Below are 26,815 nucleotides of genomic sequence, written 5' to 3'. Positions count from 1 at the left end.
GCAAGGAGGGAAACAAGATAGGAAAGCAGAGGAAAGAAAACCTGGAGAAATACACTTCTCTCTTTCCATCTGTCAAAACTGTCTAATACGTGCTCTCCTTTCCACCCCAGTGAATCCTGCCTCATCACCGTGAAAATGTGATTACCCTATAAATAAAACTTTTTATTTTTTAATGTAAGCACTGCATGAAGTTACTTAATCTCTTGTAAATGCCTGTGGCAGCTTAGCATTAGAAAGAGTACTTCCTTTTTTTTTTTTTTTTGCATACGAATTAATCTGTCAGGCTGTCACATTTAAGACTCTTGACAATTCCCATTTGACTGATAACACAAATTATGGAGGCCTGGTCTTAAAGCTGGGTTAAATCCAAGAGATTCGTTTTGGAAGAGCATTGTGTGCACTTCAGTCCAGCCGTTGTCCAGTCCCATGCATTGCTCTGGTGAGGACCTGGAGTAGCTCTCGGCCAATTAAAGTTCAAAACAACATTTACAGGTCGTTGTGTTTGACGTGGTGAGGAAAATGTGCAGTCACATCTTCCCAGCAAAAACCTCAGCCAGTGAAGGAAGGAGCTGTTGTGTTTAATTCCCGGAGTAGTCTGTGAGTTTCTGCCTGTAGCTGCCAGTCAGAACAATTCTTTGGCCCGCTGGCAGTTCTCTGAGAGCTTCTTGTCAGCACTGGCTTCTATGCCGTGCATTTGTTTTTCCAAATGCTTCCGAGATGGATGTGCAAACTTTATTTGGCTCTTTTCCAGCCTTGCCCTTACCTGCTGCTGCACGTACGGTACTTTGTTCTGGGTCTGCTGCCTTAGTGTTGACGTCTTTGAGCTCTCTTTTTGAGCACTTGTCTGCTTCAGCTGTGCTTATGTACACAAGGTGTGCCTCGTGCAAGCGATCCGAAGCACCTTTCTCCTTTTTGTTCTTTCCTCTTGTTTCATGCGTTTGGTTATGACCAAATAGGGAAAAGTGATTCCATCTTACATGCTTAGACACCACAAATTGCAATATGGGCGCAGTACTTAGGGATGGCAGATTGCATTCAAATTTCTTGGAATTTGCCATCAGGATTGTGCATAGCGTGGGATCTCATGGGGAGAACCGTGAGGGACAGCTGGGATTTTCCTCTGCTTTCTCACTTGCCCCATTAATGTTGGGAGAGGAGATCACAGAACCATTGGACTGACATTAACCAATGACTGTGGCATTGACCCTCCTAATTGTGCGTGTTGATTGCAGCTGTAGGATACAAAGTGGAAAATCCAAGTATTTAAGTGTCTGCTACAGCCTTCATTGCAGTGTAGTTCAAGAGTCAGCGCCATTCTTCAGTTGGTTTGATTTTATTTTTCCTACTTACATCTTCAAAAACGTATTTTGTATTTCCTGAGCTGGTGCCATCCTTTAATACCAACACAATTTTTTTTTCTGTATGGAGAGATGTCCCAGGCAGCGGGATATTTGGGGTTATTTCAATAATTGTGAAGAAAATAGGTCATAGGCATTGCTGGGTGGTTTGTCCTAGTTACCCATTTTGATTAATTCTCTGTCCTCCTTAGTAGTGCTTGGCCCTGACAGCTTCAGAAGAGAGCTTGCAGTGGTTACACATTGCTTTTCTCATGTCTTCTTAAAAATTCTTAAACAATTTTCATTCTGTTTCTGCTGGGAAGAAGGCTTATGCGAACACGAAGTGCCTGTGTCCATGTCCTTTCTCTGCCATCACTTCTGGATTCATTTGGCCTCATGTCAACCAGATTGGACTGAGAGTTGTCAGCGGTTATGTTTTTTGTCTGGTGACAAAAGGAAGACCTGAAGAAATAAATCCCTGTGGTGGGGGAAAACACTGCCCTTACCAGTGCCTGAGGGGAGCTGACTCTTTCCTATAGAAATGTCCAATCCTTTTTGCCTATTGCTCTGAGCACTGCCTCATCATGAACCAAACCATTCCACAGGCTTATTGAACACTGTGTGAAGGGTAATACTGATACTGGAATAAAAAGCATCATGTGTATCTCCATTACTCCTTGTTTGCATTCTCAGAGGTGAACGGGGGTGGAGGATGAACTGGGGAGGTTGAATGTTACTGTGAGGAACTCAGTGAAGTGTACTTTATGTAAAAGCAGCTGGAATAGGTGAGATGTGCTGCAGCTGAATGCAGGAGAGAGAATTTCTTACTGCAAAATGCTAGTTACCATGTGGGTTTTATTTTCAGTTCTTTCCCTGTTTCTGTTTTAGGTCCTGTTTAATATGGTCGTAGAAGTGCCTCGCTGGACGAACGCAAAAATGGAGGTAAATAAGAAAAATACCTTGAATATATGGGCACTGATGGAAGTTACAGCAGCACAGTGGGGTTCAGTATTCAGTGTTTAATCAATGTGGATTGCTCTTTACACATAAAATTTTCAGTTAAAATACTAAGTTTGCATACAGACGTTTCTATCACCATTAAAGAAGGTGCTGAGGTTGTAATTGTTTCCCCTTTGCAGGTGAGCACTGCTTCCTGCCAGCCCCAGACATCAGAGCACAGCCCACCTTAAGCCCAGCACTCTAGGGCTCTCCTGCTTAGTTGTCCTGCTGCTCGCTTGTAAAACATTCAGTTCAGAGGCTCTAAATCCTCACTTCCAGGCTCTAAATCCTCACTTCCAGCATATAAATGGTAGTGTGATAGGCTACGTCCTGACAAATGGAGTGGCAAATGAAAAAACATTTCCTTGTGACAAAAACTACATCAGGGCCTTGCTCGTTTGAAGTATCTACTCCTGCTGGAAGATGTTTTGAAAGGAGAGCCCAGTGGTTGTTCCTCTGCTCTTGTAATGTAGAAGCTGAGTAATGCTTCATTTGTAGAGTTGGTGAAACAACAGACCTCACCAGGATGTTTCTTATCTTCCTGAACATTTGTAATAGTTTTAGGAATGCTTTCCAGATGCTTTCAAGGAAGTTTGTGGTTGAGCTGTTAAGCTACTTCGACTACTAAAAATAATACCAAGGAGCCTCCTGGCCTCTTGGTTCTGAACTTTTTCTCCTTTCCCTGATGCTGGAGTAGCATTTGAACTGCGTTTATTGCCTGAGTTTTAATTCCAGAAGTACGGCTACTTTGGGTAACCAGCTTGTATTTTAGGATGGTTTATTGCAGAAGCTGAGCTCTCTTTTTCAGAGTTTCCCTTTGCCATTGAAGCTATTGCTTAAAGCACATGTTGCTCTCCTTTTCTTGGCATGTTTCATTGAGGGTAGAAAGGTTTGCTGTCCTGTGAGGTTCAGAAATCAGAGGGCTTGGACATTTTCTGGCTTGGTAGGAGCCCAGGTGCAATACATAAGGTTCCTGTGTTAAGTAAGGCAGAGAGTTGTCTTGCCTTGTCATCATGGCCTGACAGTCCTTCAGTGCAGACTCATGGTGCCAGCACCAGCTCTTGTCTGTGTCTTTGTGCTGAGATTCCCTCGCTTGGAGTGGAGACTGTAGGAAATGAAACCTTGAATGTGTTGCATTTCTCTTGTCCTTCCATAGATTTTATTCAAGGTGCTCTTTAGGAAATTGTATTGGTCCCTGCCCACTGTTGTCAGTTAATCTTTGCAGCAGTTCTTGTCAAGAGAAAACAGTGCTGAGCTCCACTTCTGCCAAAACCCCAGGTGGCATATTCAGAGTCTTTACCATTAACGTAGGAAGCATGCAGAATCAGGTGTGAAAACAGAAATGTGGGGGGGTTACTTACAGAGCAACTGCCTGCTGTTGACAGGACAGTGTGGTATGAAAAATAATTCATTTGGGATGACTTTGCTGCTATTATTCTAGCTAAATGACAAGGGTGTTTTAAAACAACGAGCACAAGCTGGTATGGCCTGAGCCAGGGTGTGCTCAAAATCTGTAACAAATGTGAGCTGGTTCAGATGAGTCAAGCTAACAGGGGTTTTGTTGTGGTGAGGAGTGGCAAAAACACAGTTCAGGTGAAGTAGGTAATGTGTGGTAGGTAACTCATGGCAGCAGGTTGGTATTTGAGGTTTTGGGGGGATGATGACATTAATAAGCTGCTTTGCAATAATTAGCTCAATCCTTCTGGGAGCACTACTGCAGGAGTAAAAGCACCTTCTAATGCTAATTGAACTTGGTCCAAGCCAGCACACGTTGGCCTGTGGTAACTCAGAGCTTGGCCCCACTAAAAAAGTGTTTGTTTGCTGGGAGGTGATGGAGAGAAGGGGTGTATGCAGTAGGGGAGCAATGAATGGGGGGGTGGGTGAGATGACGCTGAAACAATTCCCCTGCTGCTGTCAAAGCCCCTGTTGTCTGAAGAACTTTCACCATTTGTATCTTTGTTGAATTTGTACCAAAGTTCAAGCACAAGAGCCTCTGACTTAGGTTTCTTCTGGTATTTGTGTTTGACTGGGACAGTCTCCTCAGAAATTTATGACTTTCCCTTCTGCATTCATTTTTCTTGCATACTTCACAGCATTATTTAAAACCTTAATAAGCAGCTTTTTGAACATGGCTCTCGAGACTTAAAGCAAGGCCATCATGCTTTTAATACTCCTCGAACAACAAGCACGTGCTCCCAGATGGAGCTAACTGGTTGGGTACGGAATGAATTGCTTTCCATCTGACACTTCTTCCTTTCTCTCTGTCTTTCACGATCTGTTTAGATTGCCACCGAGGAGCCGTTGAATCCCATTAAACAAGATACAAAGAAAGGCAAGCTCCGATACGTGGCAAATATCTTTCCTCACAAGGGTTATATATGGAATTACGGTGCCCTCCCTCAGGTAACATTTTTGTTATAATGGTGAAAGTTTCCTGTCTTCTGTGGAAATTGCCTTGTAAATCTTGAGTACTGCCAGAATGCAAATCAGTTGCAAGAGAGATGGTTCTCTTTGATAATTTGTAAATTAGGATTTTTTTTATCTAAAGCTTTATTTTGTCTGTAAATTTTGATCAGAATTTGGGTGAGGGTATAAATACAAGCTCAGTTTCAGGAAGTAGTTAAATGATCAAGAAATCTTGAGTCTTTAGCCTGCATCCATATACCATAGTGAAAAATAAACTGTTGTGGTCTGGCATTCAGAATATTTGTTCAAGTAGCCCCTTCCTGTTTAAGCAAGACATTTTTAAACTCAGTTAGGATCTTCGTGTACTGCAGCACGAATGTTAATTGATATTATTTCTTAATATCTTTAAGAAAGAGGAACACAAGGACTTTTTCTTTAGATTAAACCTCAACTGCCTTAGTTAACTTTGCTCTGAATTTGGAGACTTTACTGATCATGGCACTTTCAAAACTTTGAGTCTTGGAGAAAAAGCAATTAATGTCTGAAATTTTTAACATAATTAAAGTTTTAAAACTTTTTTTTCATTACTCTGAATAACACATTGGATTGAAAGTAGTATTTATGATCAAGATGAAACTAAAAAAAATATTTCTTTACACTTAAATGCATGAGCACTGAAAGTTTACTCCTGAAAATCCTTATTTCCTCCCTGAAGAGGATATACCAGGTAGGTGGTGGAGGAGGACAGTGAAGTCTTTATCCAGTCAGCAGTCTGAGTAGTCCCACGTTTCCAAGTAGGCATTGTTGGGAACCAAGAGTTCCATTTAATATTTTGAAATTTGTTTGTGCCTTCGTACAAAGCCAAAATTGAACACTTAAATATCTTCCTGCACAAAGGGCGTTATTTTGGACTGATGACACATTCCCCAAGAGATACATTCAGTTCCCTTTACTACCTTGTCAGTCATACAGCTGGAGATAATTGTCTTTCCTTTTTTTTTTTTTTTTTTTCCTGTAATGACTTTAAAAGGTCACTTGGATCATTATACTTGTCCAAGTCTAAACAATACTCCAGATTCTTACTAGCTACTATCGCAAACCCTGGGCCTGATCCAGTTCTGGGTCTCCACTATCTCAAGAGGACTTTTCATCAGGGTCAGCAGTTGCCAGAAATTCTTGTAGCTATATGCTAGGGCTGATACATATTTGTGGCAGCTGTTTTATGTTCTGGAACAGAAAAGAAAAATTACTCTAGGAGTGTAATTGTTGCAGGAATTGCTGTGCTGTCTAGGTAACACTACCATTCCTAGCTAGCTTCCCTTCCATTCTTCCAGAAACTACAGGTGGAGAGGTGCAGCTGGGCTAGAGAAGGGCACTGATAGAATGAAGCCTTAAATAATGAGTGCTTTGGAAGAATATTGGAAAAATAAGTTTTAGGCTGAAATTCTCTCTTGACTCCACTTCTGTCATTTTTTTCTGGTAATGATGCTGCTATCTAAATACCTGACCATTTGCTTTTCACAGTTGTAGCATCAGTCAAGTTCTCAAGAACAAGAGTATGAGCTGGAGGCTTGACCGTGGACAGCTGGAGCTAGCAGTATAGCTCCTTGTAGATGGTTTTCTAACATCTTTTCCACAAAACCTCAATGGTCTTAAAATTCTTACCAGAAAAACTTCTCAACTGTAGAATGATGTCTTTCGTTCCAAGCAAGTAAGAGACAAAACATGTACTGGCCTTTTTATGAAGTTATACTAAGCTGGCTGTGATTCCTTGCTCATATGGAGCTTAGAGTAGGGATTTGAACTTATATCTCAGGGAACCTTGTTTGGTCTCAAGCTGCTGGCAGTTCTTGGGCTTGTGCGCATCTTTGTATGCAAAAACACTCAGAAAAGTTTCAGACCTAAATTCAGAACTTCATAAAGTCAGTTGGATACTGACAATTCCATACCCAGGAGCTTGGTAAGCTCAAAGTCTAGATGATTTCGAAAGCAACTTAAGTTAGTGTGGGTGTATCTAAAGAGTATAGTAAAAATGTCGTTGTAGAATATCCTAATTTAATCCCACAAGTGTTGGTTATTAGAAAAATACATGTTCTGGCTCCTCTGACTTGATCACTGCAATATCATAAAGTGTCTTTTGATGCAGTTGATCCATTTGTTACAATCCATGGTTTGTTTGGAGTCTGTTTCTTTTTTTTTGTTTGTTTGTTTTTTTGAGCAAATCCATTCTCAGCAAGTTGACATTTTTGTTGGTGTTTTTATTAATCTCAGTAATATAGTGGTTAGGTGAATTGTAACTGCAGACCAGTTGGTAACTCATAGTTCTCTTTCCTTTGACAGACCTGGGAAGATCCAAACCATAAAGATGACATTACAGGATGTTGTGGGGATAATGATCCTATTGATGTTTGTGAGATCGGTTCAAAGGTTGGTTTTTATTAAGATTAATTTAATGATCTGGTAATAGCTTTTGAAAGAGAATGGCAGGTGGGAAACAAGAAAAGGTGGCAGTAGTCAGTCTTGGGATGACTAACAATATGAGCAGAGGGTCTAAGAATAGATAAGAAAATGGTGGATTTAAAAACAACAGTAAAAAAAAAAAGGATCTTCTAAAGTCTGGGTGCTGGATAAAAGAGAAAGCTGGAGATGGACACTCTGAAGTTGTATAGCTGGACAGTGTGTTTTGGATGGAGGACGAGAGGGTTAAGATTTGGAGGAAGGAAAAAAAACAAAACAAAGACTTCTTTTTCCCCTACTAGAAGTACTAGAGATAAGACTAGAATTCTGAAAGATGAAGAAATATGTCAGTGTCATGCATGTAAGATTGTAAGGTCAAATCTGCATAGGGGGTAGGTTTGAGTTCTCCCATGGGTACAAAAAGAAACAGATTCCTCTTTAGAGGAGAAGAGGAACCTGTTGCAGTTAAGAGATAAGGAGTGGGTGGATGAAAAAGAGGCACAGCAAACACCAATAATAGGTGTAAAGGAAAGGTTTAGCTCACTGAAAGAAAATTGCACGTATCTGGAGGCAGCAAAGAATCCTCTGCGGTACCAAAGATAGGATAAATGAAATTAATGAGTTTGGATGAGGGATCTCTTGAACTATGTAAGGGAAAAGGAAATTTAACTGGTGACCTTAGCAAAGGTGGCTTCACTTCAGTGAAGGAACCCAAAGCTGAATTTGAGGGGAGCCAGAAAGAGTTGAAAGGAAATATTACCTGGTGTGAAAAAGGTCCCCAGGAGAAAGCAAAAAAGAGTTGTGCTGATGTTTTGGGGGTGGGTGGGTGCCTGTGTGTGTGTCCAAGAGACAGATGATGACCAAGAGTTGAGAAGGCAGAGAATCAACAGGCATGAAAGAGCTAGAAAATGAATAAGAGGTGTTTTTGATTTGCAAAGTGGGGCGAAGATCAAGAAAGTGTGTGGGGACGTAGGGTAGAAGAGAAGGAAAAATATTGTAGCTTGTGTTGTCTCCTTAACTAAATGCTGATGGGAGAAGAGAAGGTTTAAGAATAGACAAGGTAGGAGAAAGGCTGCTAACATGAAGGTGATGTGTATCATGTTTACAGATTGATCTTGTAATTCTGGTAGCTGCTGGCTGAACAGGTAGCAAGCCATTTTGTCTGCAACATAAAGGACAAATTCCATGTAGCATTTTCCAAACCTTTTTGAGATTATCTTCTTTTTGCAGGTTCGTTCTTCTGGTGAGATTGTTAAAGTGAAGGTGTTGGGTGTTTTAGGTATGGTTGATGAAGGAGAGACAGATTGGAAGATAATTGCCATCGGTGTGGATGACCCGGAAGCCCAGAATATCCATGGTAAGTAAGTTCCACCTATCTTATAGCAAGTTGTGTCAGCAACTGCAACAATTGTACCTGAATTTGGGCCATGGAAGAAAAGAAAAGGTAGATAGGCAAGAAGCAAAAACTTTTATTTTTTTTTCATTGTTTAAATTCAGATATTTCCTTCGCAAAGGGCATGTGTGTTTTCATTCTAATGGTTCACTGGGATTTTCAAGAGGGCGTGTCAGGCAGAAAGTCTTTTGACTTCATAAACACAATTCCCTTAGAAAGTGACCTCTTAAAATTAGCCTTACTTCCTTTGTAGTAGTACATATTTACTCACTCAGATGACGTACTACACTGTTTTCTTTGCTGAAAGTGTTTTTTTCCTTTTTTTTGTGGGCGTTGTATTGCATTCTGAGAAGGGCTGTACATTTTCAACATTTTGTCATTTGTAACTGGGTTACTTCCAGGGATTGTTGCCTAATACGAGCAATTAGGTTTCACCTTTTAGCTTGGAAATTTGCAGCGTAAGCTGCTGAAGCAGATCACCCTAGTATCGGCCCTGATGATGACCAGCTTTGCAGGGTGAAATATCCTGTGCAGTCCTCCCTGTGACCTTGCTTCTGATATCCAAATGGAATTCAAGAAGTAAAATGCTTATGTGCAGTAGTGTGAATAGAGTGGGAGGTGTGTGTGTATGTGTGTGTATATATATATATATATTTTTAATTATTATTTATTTATTTATTTTTAAGATAAAGATACAATTGTGGTAAACCTGGAGGGAGTTAGGTTTTTACAGCACAGGTAAAATGCAACTCTTCTCTGAATAAACAGAGGTTCACTTTCTCAAATATAGTCATACTGGGAATCACAATAATGAAGTGAGCTTTGTCTGAGAGTTAATGATAGTTATGAGACCAAAAATCTCATATATAGCATTAGGTGTGTATGGTCAGAGCCTGTTCTTTGTTGGCAGGTGTCTCCAAGGCACAGAATGGCCTCTCCCTAGGAGGAGGGGTATCCTGTAGTTTTTTGAGGGATTATGTTTCTCAGCCAGTGGAACTTTTTCCTGGTTTCTGAACATAAAGCTTATCACTGGGCTGGCCCTTCATGCAGTTTTCTTGCAGGTGGCTTTGACGTGGGGAGTACTTGAGTTGTGGGGAATGAAGGGGAGAAGAGGCAGTGAGGAAAGGGAAACTCTTGGGTTGATGCTGATTAAAATATAACGATTATGATTCTTTAATTTGGCAGAAATTAATAAGTTCAGCTTAAGGAAATAGTAATAGTTTGCTGTTAATGTTAGTTTCAATTTAAATCTCTATAATGTGGTATAAGCATTAGTGGTTTAAAGATAAGCAGTTAGCATCCTATTTCTGCGTGGTGTTCTGCTTACTCTTAACCTATTTTTCCTTAATAATTTGTGAGAGTTTTATCAGAAAACTGGATTAGAGAATTTAAAAGGAAAAGGAGTCCAGTAAGTAGAGGTAAAACTGAGACAGTTTCTATCACTGGGTTAAGTAACTTCATTTGAAAGCCCTGGTTTGTGTATGTTTTTTTTTTTTCTTAAGGTAACAACTGATTTGTGTTAGCTATGATACAGCTTTGGTTTGTTTGGGAAGGGAGTAAGAGTCTTGTTAATTTTTATTTTTTTTTTAATGCAAACCCTTGCTTGTGGTTGTTGTGTGCATCCTTTCTTATCAGAGAATAGATGCAAAACCTGAAGAAAAGAGCTGCCCTCCTGAGCTTCAGAACATGGGAGAAATAAAAACGATTTAAAAACGAGTTTAAAACGATTTCCCTGAAGGGTTGGAGTTGTTAAAAAAAAAAAAAAAAAGAGAGAGAAGCCCCCCTCATCTGCTCTCCCAAAACATGACTAGCTTAGTGTTTAACAGCAGTCCTTCTTCGCTCTGAAAACAAACAAATCTGTTGAAGTAGGCAGTACAATATGTCCCTTTATACTTGTTTTTCCCCCCTTCCCAAAGATGTTAATTATTTCAGCAAGAAGGGACAGACAGCAGCGATGGATGAAACCGCTATCTCCGTCAATAATTGATGTGCTGCTATGTTACGGTAGTGGCCTCCTAGGGAAAGATGAGGCTAAGTGTTGCCTACTGTCTGTCCACTCGTTTTTATATCATTTGCTAAACATTTTGAATCAGACTGAGAATCCTCACATTTGCTTTCAGCTCAGTATGTGCACAGCCCCCAGTGAACATTTGGAAAAGATAATTCCGAGGCACCAGAGTGGTGATTACTTGCAAACCCCATCCTGAGCCCGCGCAGTGTGTTAACTCCTCTTGCTGCTTTAAGCACACCCCAGGTACTCTGTATATTCTCCTTCTGGGATTGTGATCGTTCTCGTAAGTGCAATTGATTTTTCTGAGACTTCACAGAACTTAAAACTGAGCAGTCCCAACTTCTGAGCAGCCCTCATTGTTTATTCATCGCACTCCGCTGCACTGTGTCCTGCAGGCATTTATTGATAAATACTGTTTTAAATTGGAAACCCTGCCTAGAACTCCCTCTTTCACGCAGAGCAATGAAAAACTCTGATTTATAGTGACAACCTGGAGGAATGATAAGCAGTGCTCAGCACCTCCTCGAGTGGGAACGGTGTCGTCGGTGGGAATAGCAGAGACTTGGTGTCTTTGGGCTGACTTTTGGAAGGTAACCTGCTTTTTGTTAGAGCACTTAATGTGGCTGGGTGCAGGGACAGTCTCCAGATACAAGCTGTACATGAGGTGCAGGTGTCTGGATGAGAAACCTCCTTTTAGACCGATACCTGGACATGTTCAGATTTATCTGTTTCAATAAGATCTGCCTTTGTATCTGCCTGAAAACCACTGCGCTGTCTTTATGCTCGGGCAGTTGCTAGCCAGATGGCCGGCAAAGTAACTTCAGACCAGGGTCTGGGAGAGGGCCTAAAAGCTCTCAGCACACTGAAACACTAAATCTTGGCAGCGTAATAGGCCTGGCTTTTTTTTTTTTTTAATGTAGCATACTGGCCAAGAGAAAAAACAGATTCTTGGACTGGAAAGGCTGCCTGTCTGCTTATCTCATAATTTGGATTGAATTTAAGGCATTGAAATTCACATACATATCTGATGCGCTTTGCAAGATTGGGCTCAGGAAGGGCGAGCAATATTTTGGTGCTGTAATTTGGTCTAAACGAGTGCAGCATCTTCGTGTTGGACAAGAGGTTTTGCAGGTGACCCACAGTTGAAGCAGAAAGACTGAAGACTGGAAGGTCTGACTCTCAAAAGGTCGTTTTACCTGCCTGAGGTGAATCAGACAAATCCCGAATGCTGGATGGCATTTCCGAGGTGATTTACCTGCCTGGGATTTTAGCAACCATTTTACACCACTGCTCACTGGGAAGAACCCTGAATATGTTCAGTAGCAGTTGGCGATTTCTGCCAGCTCTGCTATAGTTAACTGTGCTCTGTTACTGTGCTTCTTTGCCAGTGTCCAACTCCAGATTGGCTTTTTGAGTTTACGTGATCAAACCCTCAATGGGGGAAGAAGTCTCTTGCACGCTTTGTCCCGTATATTGTTATATAGCCTTGCATATTAGTGTATTTATATGCAGAGCAGCAGCAGAGGCCCTGAAAACCTTTGTTGTGGATTTGTGTAAGCATTAAATATAAAGGAATTAATTATCTGTGCTGGGGCTCCCCTCCTACTCCCTCACACCACGCTGCACAAAATACACCAAATGCCTTTATATGGAATGTAGCTGCTGCTTCCTGTAAATGTTTATAAGATGTTATTAAAAACATATGTCCTCCCTTCCCACAGACCTTGTTTAGAAAGCTTGCTGCAAGCATGTTGTTTTAGCTTTGCTTGCAAGAAGCAGCATCTGTTGTACTAAAAATGGTAGTTTTGTACAAATGCTTTTGTCGCTCCCTTTTGTAAAGCCTGATAGAATTGGGAGCCGCGTTTGCATTGGCTCGCTCCCTTGACAGAGAGCTAGCAGCAGTTGTTCGTGCCAGCCTCTTGAGATTTTCCTTATTGAGCCTCAACTGCAACCCTTCAAGTGATTAGCCAATTCTTTTTAACCCTTGTTGCTTAACTTTGGTGCCTGAAAAAATGGAATCTGTGGTCACATGTAGGCAATAGAAAGGAATTGCCACGCAGAGCTAGCGGATACACGTTGAAAATGGACCTGCAGGAGCCTGACCTTGCTGGTCTCTGCCACTCTGAGGGCTTGCCTGCAGAGATGAAACTGTACTACACTAGCTACTTGCTTGCTGCTTCCGTGCACACTTAGCCTCCTTTGCATCAGTGGGAGCACAAGCTCTGAGGAAAGGCGAGCAGTCAGGGTCACTGTCTGCTGTGGAGAGGACATCTAACTCCGACTTGTTTCTTCCTCCTCATAATGTACAACTGGCTTCTATAGGTAGGAGTGCGGTATATTACTATACTGCTTATCATTATATTTTCTTCTACCTTTGCTTGTTCTGTTATCTTCAGATACTTTTCTCTTCTTCCACTTGATGCCCCTAAGATGCTTTTTGGCTTTCAAAGAAAGTGTCTTTCAAGCTGTCTTCTAAGCTTTTATATGGTGCCTCTTAATAAACTGAAGAGGTAGCTGTTGAGTGATGGCAGGGCTGCTGTTTTCCCGTGTATTTTGTGCTGTGTGCTGACTCCACAGCAACAGGATTGATTTTTTTTTTTTGGTTGTGCTTTTTCCTGCTGCTTGCCCACCAGCTCCCATTATAATGCAGTTTCCTTTTTTTTTTTTTCTTTTGTCAGCAGCTTAAGCTTCATTTGGTGTCCTGTAGCTGGCCATCATAATAAGGAAAAGCGAAGTGAAGCATGGCGGGTGAAGGAGAACAGCTTGCAAGGAACCAGGGAAACATAAGCAACTGCTGTCCCTCTTCTTAAGTCCTCAGAATATACAGCAGTCAGTAGTTCAGGGGCCATATAATGCTACGGCACTATGCCTGACTTAGGTAAACTGAATCAGACCTATATTTTCAGTAGTGAGAACGTGAAATTCAGAGATCATTCTGACCCTGGAGGTGATTGTCCCTGTCCGAAGGAGGTAATGAAAGCCTGTCCTGAAGCCTATTCTGTTAGTTGGGTCCTTTTAACAATGATAAACAAAGCCTGTAAATAAGGAATGCCAGATGGGGAGGGGCTCAAATGTCACTTAGAAGACAGTCAAGCACTTTTGATGAACAATTTTTATGGGAATGAGAGGCAAATAGCCAAGTCAAAGGAATGGAGAAGCAGAGTTAGGTGCGAGGTTTATTGGAACAGGAACCAGAAAAAAAGAGCAGCAGTCTGAGAAAGTATGCTTGAATTTAAGCAGTGACCGGAGACAGAAACCTGGAGTTCATCCACCACTGGGAGTCAAGGAAATTGCTGCGGCAGCCTGCTTTGCTTTACAGACTTGAGGAGATACTGTCTCTTCAGCAAGTACTTGAAATTGTGAGTTCAAACCTCACAAGAGAAGGAGATCACGAGGGCTCGATCGGAGGAGGGCAGTTTCCTTGCTTGGAGAGAACTGGATGATGCACTGGAGCCCTACAACTGATGGGAATTGGAGCTGTAGTTTTATTAGGGTCCAAAAGAAGCAGCCTGGCTCCGACCAAGACCACCCTTTTCGAAGTCATTCCTTCTTTGTTGGTCTCCTCTACTGACCTCTGTGAAAGGCTTCTTGTACTCTTAAATCTGCATTCCAGCTAAAAGACCTGCCTCCAGCACAGCCTTATTTGCCCTTGCTTTTTTTTTTTTTTTTTCTGGGATTCTGCCAGTGAAACTCCCTAATCTTCTACAGGCAGATGGCCAGCAGCCAAGTTCAAACTGTGTTTTACTCCGAGTCCATAAACACGTAGCTCTATTAAGTGTGTGCAGAAGCAAAAATTTACGTAGGGTTCTTTAAGGTTTTATGCTTTATTCTGTGGGTAATGTATGATCCGGTGGAATTTGGGAGTGGCATCTACAAGATGTGTGAGTGTGCTCAGCCTATCTTCTCATGGACGTTTGGACTCACAGTCAAGTCTACAAGTCATCTCCCTCAGCAGCCTCTATAGAGTTGAGCAGTGTGTAGCAAGGGAAGGTAAAAAGTCTTGTGCTGGTCTCTGGAAATACTTGAATGTCTTTGTTTGGGCTCAGACTAGATTTTAAGGAGGCATTCAGGCACTTGAAGATGGAAAGGGCACAGGTGGGTGTTAATCCCACGGACTGAGCACCTTTGGAAAACCTCTAGCAATGAAGGGAGCTGGGTAGACAGAAGACCGTCCGTCAGCAGTCACGCTGGCAACCAGGAGCCGTCAGTGAGCAAGGCTTGTCTACTGGAGAATAGCATGACACAGGCGAGCAATGTGTCAAGAGATGGTGAGATGCTAGGAAAACAGGAAGGGAGAAATGAGCAAGTAACTTGCAGAACACTAGAGAAGGAGAAGAGCACTATAGAAGGTGGCCAGGGCAGAGTGAGGTTATAAAATAAACAGAGGACCACATACAAAGCACAGCAATAAAAAGCTCCCATTTCTGTCAGAAATGTCTGTTAGAGGGAAATAAATGCAGAGAGAAGGGTTACACCAGCTGCAGAAAGTACTTGGCTTCTAGATAGGGCAAAATGCTTTATTGTAGCAGAATCAAGTAAGATTGCACTCATGGTTACATGGAAAAGCCCAATGCCAGAGGATTCATTTGCCAGGGGGCTGATACTCAGACAGTCGAGGACCACCTTACTGCAGGTGCCAGGAGTGGTGGTAGCCTCCTCACAGGACGACCAAGTAACATGGGATATGTGCAGCAGAAGGAAATGTTTGAGATCACAGAGTGCACCTTTGCCTCAAAAAAATACAGCCCTTGAGCAGTGTTACCCTGAGCTTTTAATCTCCTTGCACCCCCAGGGGTGCCCCCAACATGGCCTGAGTTCCTCTTGGTCTCCTCTTCCATCTTTGCACAGGAGGACTGTGGAGGCAAAGGCAGAGCTCGCTTATCACTGTGTACGGATGCAGATATCACGGGGTTATCAGCAAACTTAGTGCTTAATGCCCTTGGCACTTAACTTCTGTGTATCTAATGGGCTGAATTTGGAATTAAAGAGCAGAGGTATGCCTTTAATACAACTTTGAGAAGTCGAGCCTGTATTTAGTTTTGATATACTGGTTTAAAATACGTGTGGTGAAATTGTTTTTCTCTGCTGTTCTTCCATTATCAAAAAATGCCTGTAGACCCTACAGCAGCTGGGGAAAAAAAAATCTTATGAAATAATCTTAAGTATTGCAAGAGGTAGCTATTGAGATGAAAGTCTATAAATATGGAACTTTCTTCCTTTTCCTGCCATAACTATGGCCCTTTTATTCATTGTCCCTTTGGGTTTTAATTAATGAAGAGCAGGAGGCAACTGGTTTACCTGGTTAGTGTGGTGGTAAAATCATAAAATATCAGCTATGGGCAGCTAATGTAATAAAGTGGAGTTCCCCAATGACTTTGAAAGTACTCAGTGAAACTAAATTGCTTGCAAACCCTTTATGAGACTTTGAAAAATTAATGTCACAGAAACTGAGAGTAAAAATGACCTTTTTGTTGTTGTTTTGTTTTTTCAAACCTGCAGATATTGATGATGTCAGGAAGCACAAGCCGGGTTACCTTGAGGCTACGATCGAGTGGTTCCGGTTATATAAAGTTCCTGATGGTAAACCAGAAAATGGGTTTGCATTCAATGGAGAATTTAAAGGCAAGGTGAAGATAATTCAAAATTAAAGACCCGTCTTTCTGTCCTATGGCCTCTTTGATACATTGTAGGGTTCTTGGATCTGGAAAGGAGGAGAACCTTGAACAAAAAGAATTTTTAAATGAAGCATCTTTTAATACAACGTGTTCGGATAGGAATAAATGATGTGTGCTATCTTTCACTTTATCAGGGAAAATACATATGGTATTAAAGTCAGTAAAAAACAAACAAACATGCAGCCCCAGTCCTGACAAGACTTCCATGTGCATCTGTAGGTTTGTAGTGCTTGTCACAGCATTTTCATTCTTCCTGTCAGAGGAATGAACAGATAGTCTTTTCAGATACTTTTTTTGAGTCTTGATTGATAAATTTTCTGGACATTTTTCAAGGCTATGCAGTTCAAGATAGACAATAGACTGCAGATCTTTTCATACTTGGTATTTGTTCAAGGTATAGTTTTTCCTGGTAATTCTGTTTAAGACCACTTGAGCTGCTTTTGGCTTGAATGCTAAAACATATTTTAACCTTTTTTTTTTTTTTTTTTTTTAGAAAAAACGAATGGCTTTTTAAACATCCTACAGGAAAAATGGCCAGTGTTTGAAAGTGGGCCTGGGGATAGACCTTGCTGAGGAAAATGTCAGGATTTTTCCAGAGGAAATTGTGTGTGATCTGTGTCAAAATGCTTTGCAAATCATGTATTGTACACTGTAGGCTTTTTTTTTTTTTTTGGCGAAGAATCACAGGTTCCTAATGAGTGATGTTCATGTGTCAGCTAGTTCAGCTTGCAGCGTGCTATCAAAGTTGTAAAATGCCTTCTAACCAGCACAGACAACTTTGCATGTTTTGTCTGGTTAAAGAGATGCCCCGACTCCCCTCTGCACTAAAGCTGTCTTTTAAATCAATCAAACACAAAGCTCTAAGGATGGCTAACCTGATCTCTCCCTTGTTCTCCCAGGAACTACTCTTTCAAATTTTCCTGCTCTGTAATTCTGCTGTAGTGACAGCTTTAACAGGGTATATCCCATTCAGGCTCGAGGCACTAAATGCCCCGACATAGCTGGTTGGGAGCACTTGAATAATTCCCAAGTGTTTCTGGAGACCCAGGATGTGGTGAGGCGGCTGTGGCTGTGCTCCAGCAGCTCTGGTGAAGTTCACAATGTTCCAGGGGCGCTTTGCCAAGTCACTCCTTGTTAGGAAATGTGAGTGTTCTGCTGGCAGCTTTTTGCAAGCCAGTCTAGATATCATCATCTGGACACTGAGGGCTCTTTTTTATTTTTATTTTTTCAAGCTTTTTTGTTGTTGTCCCCCCATTACTTTTGTTTTTAAGGAAGCAAAAGCTATTAAGCAGCTGACATGTTATGTTGTTGCGAATGCTTAAGTATATGATTGGGCAACTAATGAAGTAAATGCAGATTTTGCCACTAGAGGGGAAACCTTAACTCTGACCCTGATGTGCACATGTAACAGAAGAGCACAGCTCACACACTTTGTCCCATTTCAGACGTGGTACAGTTTTCTACAGCTGTAGGTGTCTGTTTAGCGTCGAGTGCTGGCTTCATTTTTTCATGCAGGCTTCCTGTTTTCTGGCTGCACACTGAGGAAAAGTCCTGAATGTGTTGCCAGTGTATTTGACAGATAGTGAAGTTCGTTTCTTTTCATAAAAAAAAAAAAAAATGGTGTTAGATTTTCCAGAAATTTAATGAGGCCTCAAAGGAGGCACCTTAAAGTAACACATGAAACAGCATGTGTTAATAAACTAGGTCTGTCTTTTTTTTCTGTTTAATAACCTTTTAAATCATATTTTTTTTCCTTGATGTAAACTAGGATTTTGCTGTTGAAATTATTAAATCCACTCATGAATACTGGAAAGCTTTGCTTCATAAAAAAGCTGATGGAGGCACCATTAAATGGTGAGTATCCAGGCACATCTTTCCTCTTTGTATTGTGCTAGACTGTTGGTATTCAACACGTGGCAGCTGTGCATAAGCTGCTTTGGTTTTACTTTGAGGTAACAGGAATACTCATGTGTTTAATTGATAATTAATTAATAATTGAGTGTCACTGAGTAATTATACCTTCTGTGATGATGATATACTGGTAAGCAGTTCAGAAAATATATTGGTTATATAAAAGTGACACCGATTACTTAAACTTCCTAGTAATGGCCCCAGACTTAAACTTCCTAGTAATGGCCCCAGAATGTTTGGTACTATTTGGGGGGTATCTCAGAATCCAGTGCAAACCTTGTCACTGTGATTTAATTGTTTTCGGGAATGCCACATCGGTGCTCATTACGAGCTTTTGGCCTCATCTACATGAAAGTGGGCTTCATGAAGGGGCTTGCATCAGCATTTCTGGCACCAGAGGCCCTGAAGAGTGGGCAGGTGTCTGCGTGGTGCTTTCCAAGGGATGTGGATTGCCATCGGCTAAACCAGAAGGTGAAGGCTGTGGGGAAGGCTTTGTTCAGATTGTCACTTTCCTCTTCTGCTGTGCTGGAAAAATGTGACTTGCAAGTGTTTGAACACCTGAACAGTTGCAGAGGTTGGTACTTCTGCTGTAGCTCTGCAAGAACACTGCAGGATAGTACTCAAACTTGGGTCCTGATTGTTTCAGGGGTACTTGGAGCTTTATGTTGATGCAATTTAAAAATAATTAAAAACTTCCTTTGAGAAACTGAACTTCGTGCCATTTATTGTGTAGAACCCTAAAAGCTCATGACCAAACTCACTTTTGGTGTGAAAGGATACATAGCCATAGTCTGTAGGGAAACTTACCTGTGAAGTATTTAGTCCTGGAGTTCCCTCTGTGGGTTTGTTTTTTTTTTTTTAGCTTGTTTGTTTATTTTTCTTGCTAAATGCTGCAGGCGGGTTACTGTAACACAAGTTACAGGCTTGCTGTAGAATCTAGCCATCCTTTAAAGCACAAGAGACAAGGGGATATTCATGCCATCCCTGCTAGCCATCTAGGTGGTGTGCAACTCCTACAAATGTTAATTTCGCTGTTGACTTTTTGAGGGGATTTAGTTTATTAACTGTGGTCCTCTGAACTGTGCCCAAGTGAGCTGCCAGAAGTAACTGTGAGTACTGCTTACATTAGCATAGAATTTATAGCCTAAAATCCACCCCAAACCCAAAGAAACAAAGAACAGCACTCCAAACACTTATTCCCTTCCAGCATTACTTGTTACTTTGCGTCTTTTACATCCTTGTTTCATGACAGAGATCCATATCTGAGCTCTGTATGTGAAGGTGTTTTTTTTTCCATAGGTACTAATTGTGTGCTGCTGCTTTCCACTGATGGATAAAATGTTTTTTAATTTTATTTTTCAGCACGAATGTTCTGGTGAGTGGCAGCCCATTTTGTTGCAGTGAGGAGGATGCCCGATCAATCGTGCAGTCGGTAAGGATAATACTTACGTTTTTTTTCTACCCTTTTTCAAAAGTGATAAAAAGGAAAGAAGACTCAGAGCTCCACAACTGAAATGCTCTTTAATTAAGTAAAAATGTAAGCTATAAAGTAAAAGGAAAAGCACAAAGGTTGTGAGGGAAGTGTAAGCATTATAATATAAACCTTCTATTGCAGTGGTCCAATTGTATTTTCTGGCAGGTTCATTACTGTTCTGGTGTGTTTTTTTTTCTTCTCTGCAGCACTGTTTCTTCTGATCCTGAATAGCAAGATGGACTGCTATTTGTATCTAGCCTGCTGTCTTCTCTGTCTCCCCTGTTGCCATGAGTTACCACCCAGTGTTAGAACTCATTGACTAGCTGACTGTAGTCCCTAATCACTAAAGGGATCCTTTGTTTGTCTACTTGCATAATTAAATGCATTGCTGTAAAAGAGGGGGGGTGCTTTTTTTGAATGCTTCTTAAAGAATGCCTGTCATATTTTGCAAATTAACATAAAATTAAAACATGCAGGTTTTCTGTTCAGGCGAGAAAAATGTCCTGCAGATCTGATGCTTTCATGTGCAAATGTTGTGGGGAATAATTTCTTCCACTTTAAAATTTGCTGTTTTGGATGATGGAATTTAAACAAAGTTACCAGAAATTACATGGAGAGAAGTACCCCCAAGTACTACTTTTCTTTTATTTTTCTTTTCTTTTTTAACATATACTGTGATTCTGTCTATGCTCATTACCCCGTCAGCATGGCAAGTATTGTGCACATGTGCATATCTGCCTGGGTAGCTAACTGGTGAGGGCTGTACACGGTCAGTATTTTGCCTTGGTAATCACACTTGTAGGGGAAGTTCAGATATTAAAGGAGATGGCATCTTTCTGTGCACGTAACATTCCAACAAAAAACTTCTAGTAAGAATGTTGTCTCGAGTGGGATTCTGCCACAAATAAGACTGCAAAAAAAAAAATCAGCTGCAGGAAAGTCAGTTTGAGTCATAAAGAAGTGTCAGACCTAACTTCTGCTCAACTCACTTGCTTTCAGCATTTCTTTAAAAGTACCTTTATGCACTTGTACTTGTAAATGTGTTTGGACCCATGTTGAATAATGGGACTGTAAGCTTTCAATGAAAGAAAAATTGATTTTGGAATTGAAACCTGTTTTTAGACATGTCTGTCACAGCTGTAAGCAAATACTTGCCTCTTATATCAAAATTTACCACAATGTTTCATGCATGTTTGAAATGCAGCTGAAATTTCAAGCGTAAATGTACTTTTAGTTTGGACGGTGACAAACTTTCAAAGGAATATTTTTGTTTGATTTCTGTGCTGTTTGTACTTTTGAGGCATGTAGGTAAATAATTATCTGTTCAAATTAGCAGTATCCATTATTCTGCCTCTTAATTAAAAATAAATCTTTTTCCTTTTTGGGAGGATGGGGATAGTAAAACCAGTTTATAAAATAAGTACTCTATATCAAACTTTAATGTCTTACTTATTTTGAACACTTGGCTTTTTCTCAAATGTTATCACTTCCTGCCTTTTTGTGCCTCAGCATTGTTTTTCTTGAAGTGATACTGGTTTTTGAAGTCATCACATACTCCTTTCCATCATTCCATTTCAGTTTCTTCTAAGTATTTTTTTTTTTCTTTTTAGGCTACTGTCTCTTGGTACTTCTCAGACAGGGGAAAAAAAAAGCTGCAATGCTGGTTTAAATACTGGTGTTACTACATGCAGCTTCCAGTCTCTGGTAACTAAGAAAAGTAAAATGCTCTTGAAACATGAATGGTGGACAGTCAAGCTCTAAATACAAGCGGGGAAGTTGACTTGCACATTTTAAGCAGATACCCTTTTGTCTGGTACACTGCTCTGCCCACTTTGGTTGTCAGGCACTCATGTCTTTCAAACACAAGTGAAAGTACGTGAGCGTTGGCTGCAGAATTTTAATGGCTGTGGTAATTTTAAATGAAAGCTGCCTGTGTCTGGGTTTTTTTTTGTTTGTGGGTTTTTTGTTTGTTGTTGTTTGTTTTGTTTTGAAACTAAAAGCAGATACATTTTCCTTCTAATTTGAGTCCATTTATTAACTTCTGGATGAAAGCAGAGGTAGAGATTTTGTATGCAATTACAGTGAGAAAGATATTTTGCCTACTGCAAAATTTCTGAGTTATTTGTGCAGCGAGGACAGGTTCCCTACACTTCTGTTTCCTGGGTCACACTATCATTACGACATTTTTTGTGTGGGTGATAATTGCCCTAAATCAGGTATATTGAATTTTAAAACAACAAAAAAAAGCAGAAAGTATTGTTGTAAACCACTTTGTATGGTGAGCAAGAGAACTCTAACTCAGAACCAAATAGAAAAAACAAATCCGTACCAAGTGCTTACCATGGGAAGGATTAGTGCTCTATTCAGAATATCAGATATTTTTGATCGGGCAGTTTCCAAGGTAGCCCTGTTCAAACCAATAGGGTTTATTTTGCTGTTATTTGACCTTTCATTATTTTTACAGGTGTGGGACTAGAATGGTTTGGCTTTGGGGAATTTCCACTCCACCGACTCAGTTTACAGACAGGGGGCATGTGTGCTGTCATCTGCATTGGTGGCAAACTAGGAATAATTCTCTGGCTGCTGAAGTTGCTGTGTCTAGTCAATCCCAGAGAGATCAGAAGATGATCCGTGCATGTGGGAACACATTCAGAACGTTTGAGCCAGCCAGAACTATACCAGCCCCCTGTAACTACAAACCCATCGAGTAGTAACACTTTAGGTGATGAAAATTTCTGGTGTTCCCTTGCATCTGAAAATTGTTTCATCTTTCTCAGCTTCGCTGTTAGTACGTGTTGAAAACTAAACCCAGGAGGAACAGAGCTTTGTAGCTGCATGTGTTAGTGCTAAGATGTACTGTTTATTTCAGGCTTTTAAGTGTTGCCATCTGTAAAACTGACCAGGACAGCCAAACCTTTGTTTAACATTAATCCCGAGAACCGCTTGCTGCCTTGCTCTGTGAAGAAGCCGCTGAGGACTCTTTAAATTGGAAGATCTCCAAGACAATCTATATATAGTTAGTAGCGCGCTGTTTCTCAGACTTATCACATAATTCTTCCCTTATAATACTGGAAAGAAAATGAACTAGGAAAGCTTTGCTCGATGAGGTCTCTCTTGATAAAATGCAGAAAAATGTCTTGCAAGGGAAAATATTTGGCTTTTCCTGGTAATTTAAAAACTCTCCAGCAGAATTTGAACATGTGTGTTTACTAGTGTGTTTAGAATAATTCAGATCTAAGCAGGGAAGTCTGTTAACTGCCTTTCTCCCTATGTTTTGTTTTTTTTTTTTTGTCCTTTGAGGGCTTTTCCATTTGGGATTTAGTAGAAGCAGAATTTTCTGTTCAGTGCCAAGTTGTGAAACAGATGAATGGGGGGGTGGGATCCTCCAGCAGTGTCCCAGATGGAAGCGTTCTGTCATGAAGAGGCTCCTGGTTCAGTCGGGTGAATCTTTGAGCTGTTCTTGGTGGGAAGGTGCTGAGTCCTTATCTTAAGCTTTCTGAGCAGTTCTCCCAGAAGTGGCAAGCTTCTGCCGGTTCTCCTGAGATAAAGCTTTGGTTTTTGCTGGGAAGAGGTGGGGTGGTCTGCTGGTACGGCCTGGAAGTTGTGGGTTAATTTTTCATACGGACACATCCTGTCAGACCAGGCCCTGTAACCCGTCTGTGCACACAGTTGCAGAAAAAGAAGGCTGTAGGATCCCTTTTCTCCTCAGAGGGTTTGACTTGCTGCTCGGCAGAGTGGGCCCTGCGCCTGGAGGCAGCCAGGCCTGCGAGACTTCACCTCAGCGCGGTGTGAGTGTGAAACTGTGCCCAGCTCGTGGGTCCTCCAAAATCCTGCAAAGTGCTCCCCAACACCATCTCGTGCTCTTAGTCAGGGCAGGAATTTCTGCTCTTTAGCGGAGAAGGTGTGTTGGCTTTGCAGCTTTGTTCTCCTAAAGCTTTGCACACACTGCTGTGGCACTCCGTGTTGCGTGGCTCACCCAAGTGACTAGTTCCAGGGGTTGTGTGTTTGGGTGAGCCGAATTTGGGTGGGTTTCTGTCATGGAAAAAGCCAACGTCCTCCTGGTTTTTCATTTCATTTGTGTGGGTGAGTGTTGTGGTGTTCCTGGTGCCCAGATGCTCTTTCTTATCCACCAGTTAGTCAGCTGGAGAATTTGCCTGTTTGTGAGGAGCTGAGGGGTGGGCAGTGGAGGATGGTTACTGTAAGAGCAGCTACAGCCTTGTTGTGTGGAACATGCCTCCAGCTGGTGTTAAAGCTGCCTTTAATCTTGTCCTGTAGGTAGTATGACAGGCTGTGCTGTGTAGTACTGTTACTGAGTAGTGGTGTGTCCTGCTTTAAAATGGACCTGGAGCGAGAGTGACAGACTTACATTTTAAAACAGTTTGTTGCTCTCCACAACAGGAACTGACTCTTCCTCTGCTAAAATGTAGTTGTAAAAGAGTATAACTATTGATTTAAAATGCTTGCGTGCATGTAATGTGAATTGTGTGTGTATTCTCTTATGTGTGTACCTTATAATGAAACATAGAGTAACATAATTGGAAAGGCATTTTCTTTACTCTTCAGTATATAAACGGAAAATCCTATTATCCTCAAAGACAATGCGGTAGGAATATCCCCTTTATGTTACATAAGGTGTTAATCTGCCACTCATTATTATTCTGTCAGTTATGAGCAACAAATAAATTTGTACATTACCTATTAAAAAAAAAGTTTGTAAAGTAGAAAGTTCTCCTGTGAGGGCAACAGAAAGATCTGTTTTTATTGGTACCTCTTAGCTTCAGCAGTAAAATAGCTCTGGGTTTGGGTGCTACCAGTGAAACAAAACACTGATGATGTTTTTCGTTTGTTTTGTAGGCACCAGTGCCTGTGAATGGAGATCCTGTTTCCCCAGAAGGTATATTCTTTTTTCCCCAAATGCCATTTGATTCCTCTAATCATTTGCTATAGAAATTAACACAGAAACCGTACTGTTGAAAAGGGTGTTTTTATGCACATAAGCAGGGTGATAGTGGTTTGTCACTGTGATGCCTGTCCTCTGTTAAATATTACATGGACAGAAATTCCTCCCACAGACAACCTTGTGGGAGGAGGTTGATTTTAAGGATAAGTGAAAGTGTAGTTCACATAAAGAGATGAGAAGACTAAATATTTCTTTCATCACTTTGATCATGGAAGGTAGATGCGTGACATTTATTCTCTCTAAAGGAGAAAGGTTGCTTTGTCTTACTTTTGTCGCTCTTCACACTAGCCAGCTAATCAGGTAATCAGCCCCTTTTCCTACAAGTGACATAACCACAGCTCTCAAGTGTGATTTTTAAAGACAAGATTCTTTTTACTTTTATGACCAGTTTTCATTTTAATAGAACATGTGTTTTCACTCAAGAAATAAGAATGCATCCTAGAATTTCATTTTTGTTAACTACTTTTTTTTAAAAAAAAAAAAAAGGAAGAAAAGAGATTTCTCCACTGGCAGGAACTATAGAGAAGACATATGCAATTTTTGAGATGGAAGGAGTTTTGGAAACACTAAGAGAAACTTAGTCGTGAGTCGAGTTCCAAATTGTTTGCAAAGTAACATCTGTGTAGTCCATGTCATGGGAAAGCAAGTTGCATTCCATTTGCCCTTATATGGCTTGTCAATAAATAGCATTTATTTACTGAAGTATTGCATCTCAGACCTTTGACAAACAACTGAACAAGTCTTTGATTTTTTTCCAGGGATGGTTCAGTCAGCATTGAAACTTGTTGCAAAGTTGTTTCAGCAGACTCTTAAAGTTACTGTGAGGACGTGCTTCCCATAGGCTGGGGAGAGAGCTCACTCAGAAGTATTGTTAGGAGGGGAGATGGTTGAAAGGGCAGCATGTTGCTTGTTGAAGAGTTTGTGACTGGCTGGTTGTACAGAATTAACGTCATCTCAATGTGTATTTTTTGTTTTAGTTGATTCCTGGTACTTTTTCCCCAAGTGATCATTGAAGCGTTCTGAAGCCACGTCTCCAAATCTTAAGTCATCCTGTTTTTGAAGACAGGCAAATGCACTAATTGTGGGCTGAGATAACTTTTTGAATTGTGTAAACCTTTTCTCATGTAAATAAACATTGGCATTATAAATTAATGTTTCCTTTCTATGTCTGTCTTTGTGTAGGGTGGAGCAAGGGGAAGAGGAGGGTTTGCTTGCTTGTTTGTTTCTGAATCTCAGACCTCCAGGATTGCTCTGAGCCACTCACGGAGCGTAGTATCGAAGGAGATGGGAGATAAGGTGTCTTCAACCTTGCTCTCCAGGTTTTGGAATAATCCAGTCATCAGGTGCATAAAAGACTGTTAAATGGTATCTCAGGGCTTGTCTGGCCACCCTGACTGTAATCCTTTTCAAGTAGACAATAATCTTTATGTAATAGGCTTAGCGGTTTACCGTGTTCTTTAACATGCAACCGTGCACGATTTCCTGAGTTGTATTCGTTTCTGTGACCAGTTGTCTCTGCTTGCTTCACACAGTTATGGACAAAGCGTATTTGCTTTGGGAAAAAAACACCAAAACAAATACAACTGCACTCCAAAGAGTAATTCAACTAGGCAGGGCTAATGCTGTAACAATTGAAGTAAGGATGCACATGTGCTCTGTGTACTGCATCCTGTTTTGATAAGTTGTGTGTTTCATCACACAGGAAGGACTTTCCTTATGGAAAACTGCCATTTTTAGAATTGTGTATGCCTGAAGGCTTTTGATAATTCTTCATTCAGTGGGACAAGATTAATAAATTGTATAGAACTGAGCTTTGTGTTTTCATGTTAAAAATATCTGCCATGTTTTTTACTGCAGGATTAAATCTGACCAGTCTGTATCCACGGTGTTCTTTAAAAAATACAACAACAACCACAAAAACAAAAAGCCAACTGTTATGTAGAAAGAAAGGAAATGATAATATAGACAGACAGCTTTATCCAGCTTGTTACTGAGACCAAAGGTGAGCATTGTCTGACTTGAACAATGACTGAAACAAAACGTTAATGTTGCTGACGTGATGAAACTGCAAGATAGAGAACTGAAAAACATAGTCTGTGGCTTACCATAGAGGGCTAACTTTTTTATTTACAAAGAATAAGTTACTAGTATGGAAAACTTCACCTTTAGGAACATCTCTTTGATTTTTAGGA

General features: G+C 40.8%; 1 protein-coding gene across 2 annotated transcripts in view; it reads left to right on the top strand.

Moving 5' to 3' along the window:
* Window positions 1–26,433, top strand: part of PPA2 (inorganic pyrophosphatase 2) — a 35,800-nt gene extending 9,367 nt beyond the window's left edge. The window contains exons 4-12 of one of the 2 annotated variants that reach the window (XM_068681879.1): window positions 2,226–2,279; window positions 4,620–4,739; window positions 7,083–7,169; window positions 8,430–8,556; window positions 16,103–16,230; window positions 18,047–18,132; window positions 19,552–19,621; window positions 24,518–24,557; window positions 25,806–26,433. In XM_068681879.1, coding sequence (XP_068537980.1) covers window positions 2,226–2,279; window positions 4,620–4,739; window positions 7,083–7,169; window positions 8,430–8,556; window positions 16,103–16,230; window positions 18,047–18,132; window positions 19,552–19,621; window positions 24,518–24,557; window positions 25,806–25,852 — 759 coding nt within the window. In that variant the 3' untranslated portion in view covers window positions 25,853–26,433. Of the gene's footprint in view, window positions 1–2,225; window positions 2,280–4,619; window positions 4,740–7,082; window positions 7,170–8,429; window positions 8,557–16,102; window positions 16,231–18,046; window positions 18,133–19,551; window positions 19,622–24,517; window positions 24,558–25,600; window positions 25,776–25,805 lie in introns of those variants that run through there. The other variant, XM_068681878.1, reaches the window with a different exon arrangement.
* The last annotated feature ends 382 nt before the right edge of the window (window positions 26,434–26,815 follow it).

The sequence above is a fragment of the Anas acuta genome, chromosome 4 (genome assembly GCF_963932015.1).
Source record: "Anas acuta chromosome 4, bAnaAcu1.1, whole genome shotgun sequence".
NCBI lineage: Eukaryota > Metazoa > Chordata > Aves > Anseriformes > Anatidae > Anas > Anas acuta.
Note: the sequence above shows the minus strand (reverse complement) of the source record. Positions and strands in the feature narration are given on the sequence as shown.